Here is a 3,506-nt window from a genome sequence, read left to right on the forward strand (position 1 = left end):
TCCGATTGTTACGAAAATTTTAGGGTTAGTGCAGAATTACTTGGGAATCTCAATTAGGGTTTTCTTATAGCCTAATTATCATTTTAAATTATTAATTTTAGTGAGAGTTGTTACACAACCGGTTAAAATCAACTTTCTGAGCCTATTAAAGAAACATTTTTAACACGCCACACACATTTTCATTAAAGTCAACAACTTTAATTGTTTTTCAAAGAAATGTTGCTTTTGTTTATTGGGTATAACCAGGTTAAACGAAATGTGGGCGATGATGAATTACATATTTACATAAAAATTCGTTATACTAAAATGATGTACACGAGCCTTTAAACTACAAAAAGATAATCACGTTACTTTTTAATCCTTTGGTTTTTTAACATTATAAGCTAATTTCTAAATTGATAGGTTTAGAATTGTCAAACTCCACTAACGAGATAAACGTTCTTGAGCGCCTTACACTTATACTTGAAGATGTGATTGAGTCCGGTCGTTTGATTACCGAGAAGTTAAGCGAACTGATCGAGCGTGTACGGAAGATACATGAAGAAGAGGCTAAGTTTCAAGTCTTTGTTGATGCGCTGTATGTGCGTCATGTTTAACCTAAAAATGTAAATAAGAACCAATATGTTTAGTTGTTTTAATAGTTTTACATTGGTTATAAGTTGTGTAATATTCTTAGTGACAAACAATGTTATAATGTGTATTGTATGCGATTGTAGTAAGTTCAGTGTGTCGACAAATTAACATGTATGATTACAGCACCCACGGACGTGGCGGGGATTAACCCTAGGTCTATAATGTATAGAGTATATCTAGGAAAATTTTGATATGTGTAGGTTTTGTAGATTATATGTAGGATAATAATTGATTAGTTGACTAGTTAATTAAAGAGAGAATAATAAATGAGATAAGTTATAAATGAATTAGTATTTTACTAATATGTCATTTTCTTCTTTTTCTTTTTTCAATAATTTTCTTCTAATTTAATCCTCCCTTGTATGTTATAAAGTATTCATTCAATAGTTTTTAACTCTAATGTATCCAATTAGCTTTGCATAATCATAATTGGAATAAGAATTTATGGTTATATATGCTAACACCTGTTAGATTATTGACTAATATATTGTATCTTTTGGAGCCATTACATTGGTTGGTTCATAATAGCATAATTGAGAGAAAAATTGAAGATTTTTGTCCAAATTTCAGAAAGTGATGTTTATGACCTTTATATGTTCTTGCGCACCAAATGAAAATAGCAACAATGATAAAGTAGAATGTAAAAAGTAAAACTGAAGCGGAAAAAAACGATGAATTCCATAGAAATACATAGGGTTGATAAAAAGATAATACTCTAGTCTTTAAAAGGTTTTATAATCTTATAACGTAAAAAGGAAAACACAATTAACAATAAGAAAGCTTCAACTAACTCGTTGTGGCGCATTAAACTTTATAAATAAATATAATGTATTCAAAACTAAAAGAGAAATCATAAAAATATATTTAGAGAAATAATGCATCGTATTTATTTTTAAAAATAATTATATAGTTTTTCTCTTATTTTAATCAAATCATATAAAATGACTGGTATATTGAGAGAAAATGAAAAGAGAAAAATGGAATAAGATAATATCATAATATTAATTGTTTTATATACTTACATGATGATTAGTTATCCTTAGATTAAACATTAATAATATGCTATAATTAGTATACTAGGTTTTTTACCCGCCGCGCGTTGTGGCGGCGGCGACTCGTTTTCGAAGTAAATTTACGTTGAAGCATAGAGCAATCCAAATTCATACCGTTGAATGAAAAATGTATTATATCTGACTCGATAGGATCTCCAATAACATTAATGATACGACCAAGGGTGGCTCTACCAACATGCACCTATAATTTAGCGAAATAACAATGCATACCAAGATAATACAAACATCAATCATGAAAGAAATGTAAGTCTTGTAAGACATAAATAATCTTTGTAAGTCAATCATGAAAAAGTGTAAGTAATAAGCATGAAAGAAATACGTTGAACAGTGCCAATAAATCGATCATTCGTAAGTTTCTCGATCTAGTAGCAACAAAACCAAACCAAACCAAACCAGCAGACTAAGCAAATACCCTATAGACTACTAAGAAAATGATGAATGTTTCTGTTAACAAAAAAAAAAGAAAAAAAAAAACTATAGTCTATACCATTAAAAAATCACTCACTGTATATGTGTATACAAAATAGAACACAAAATGTAGCTACAATTTAACCCACATTGGCCTATAATCCAATACATACACTACTTAAACCATGAATACATACATATAAACACATCAATGCACTAATTTCATTTTATATAACAAAATATTCATATTTATATCCAATCAAATTATCGTCAAACTTCACATAACCGCTTACAGTGATAGGAGAACCAGTGTTGAGAACACGTTGACCTCTGACAAGTCCTTCAGTAGCATCCAGAGCAATAGTCCTCACCATATTCTCCCCCAAATGTTGCGCAACTTCCAAAACCAACCGAATCTGATTATCCAAAATCTCAAGAGCCGTAAGGATCGGCGGCAAACCCTCACTAAACCTAACATCAACAACAGCACCGATCACTTGACACACTTGTCCGATAGAACCGGCGCCGGTGAACTCATCGGTGATCTTGCCGTCATGAGATCCTGAAGCAGGAGTTGCTGGTGGCTGAGATGGAGCGGCGCCGGCTGACGTGGCGTAGTTGACTGCACGGTTGAGGAAGTAGCCGGTAGGGGAGGTGTGGGAGCGCGTGCGTGTGGCGGATCTAGCGGCGTGAGTGAACGGAGATCTGGACGGAGTGCGGTGGAGATTGGAGTGGAGGAGGATGGCGAGTAGCCGCCGGGAAGACATGGTGGAGGAAGTCAAGTGTGTATGTGTGTGTTAGGGTTTGAAACCTGATCTGAAATGAAATGAAGAAATTTTCTTAGGGTTTTCAGGTGAGGAAAAGACAAAGGTCCAAGAGAAGACAAAAGGGTAACATTGTCATTTGTTGGTGGCACCGACCTTTAGTTTTAAGATTATATAAATTGACAACAATACAAAAGAAATAACTAATAAGTGATAAAATAACCCAAAAGAAAAATAAGTAAAGTTAAAAATACTAAAAAAAATAGCAAATGGGAGATTGCCAGCTTAAAGTTACTGTACATCTCCTTTGAAAATGTAAGATATAGAATTTAAGAAATGTGATTTTGAGACGTGTTGGAACACAACAAAATGAAATAGTGCTCTCTATCTTGAATTCTCAATGATTAAAACAACCTGAGTTTTTTTTTTTTGAACGGTGACTTTCTTTTTGAGTGACCCAATGTCACACCGCCTAATCGGCGGACCTAGTCAAGTCTGCCCAGACTTACGTTGTCTTAACCGGGCCTGTGCTGGGTTGGCCAGACTTGGTTACGGCGTTTCTCCGGAAACCGTACTGTCTCCACACGAGAAGCCTCGCTGAAGTAACAGCCGGATAAAAACCGAGGTG

General features: G+C 34.0%; 1 protein-coding gene across 2 annotated transcripts; it reads right to left on the reverse strand.

The window, feature by feature from the left end:
* Positions 1 to 201: 201 nt before the first annotated feature.
* Positions 202 to 2,949, reverse strand: LOC118482165 (ATP synthase subunit beta, mitochondrial-like). 2 transcript variants are annotated; one of them, XM_035977709.1, is made up of 3 exons: positions 2,408 to 2,949; positions 1,800 to 1,887; positions 202 to 597 (listed from the first exon to the last, which is right to left on the reverse strand). In XM_035977709.1, exons 1-3 carry the CDS (start codon positions 2,879 to 2,881, stop codon positions 593 to 595), a joined length of 567 nt encoding a protein of 188 aa, XP_035833602.1. In that variant the 5' UTR covers positions 2,882 to 2,949; the 3' UTR covers positions 202 to 592. The 2 variants fall into 2 exon arrangements, with proteins under 2 accessions (XP_035833602.1, XP_035833609.1); XM_035977716.1 differs by lacking the exon at positions 1,800 to 1,887 and having other exon boundaries at positions 395 to 597.
* Between the last annotated feature and the right edge of the window lie 557 nt (positions 2,950 to 3,506).

This window comes from Helianthus annuus, chromosome 1 (genome assembly GCF_002127325.2).
Source record: "Helianthus annuus cultivar XRQ/B chromosome 1, HanXRQr2.0-SUNRISE, whole genome shotgun sequence".
Classification (NCBI taxonomy): Eukaryota; Viridiplantae; Streptophyta; class Magnoliopsida; order Asterales; family Asteraceae; genus Helianthus; species Helianthus annuus.

What these genes read in the sequence shown, in the direction of transcription:
- LOC118482165 (XM_035977709.1), bottom strand. Translation starts at nt 2,881, where the DNA reads ATGTCTTCCCGGCGGCTACTCGCCATCCTCCTCCACTCCAATCTCCAC. An exon ending in ACACTGGTTCTCCTATCACT is followed by an intron (nt 1,888 to 2,407) that starts GTAAGCGGTTAT and finishes GCTAAATTATAG; the next exon opens with GTGCATGTTGGTAGAGCCAC.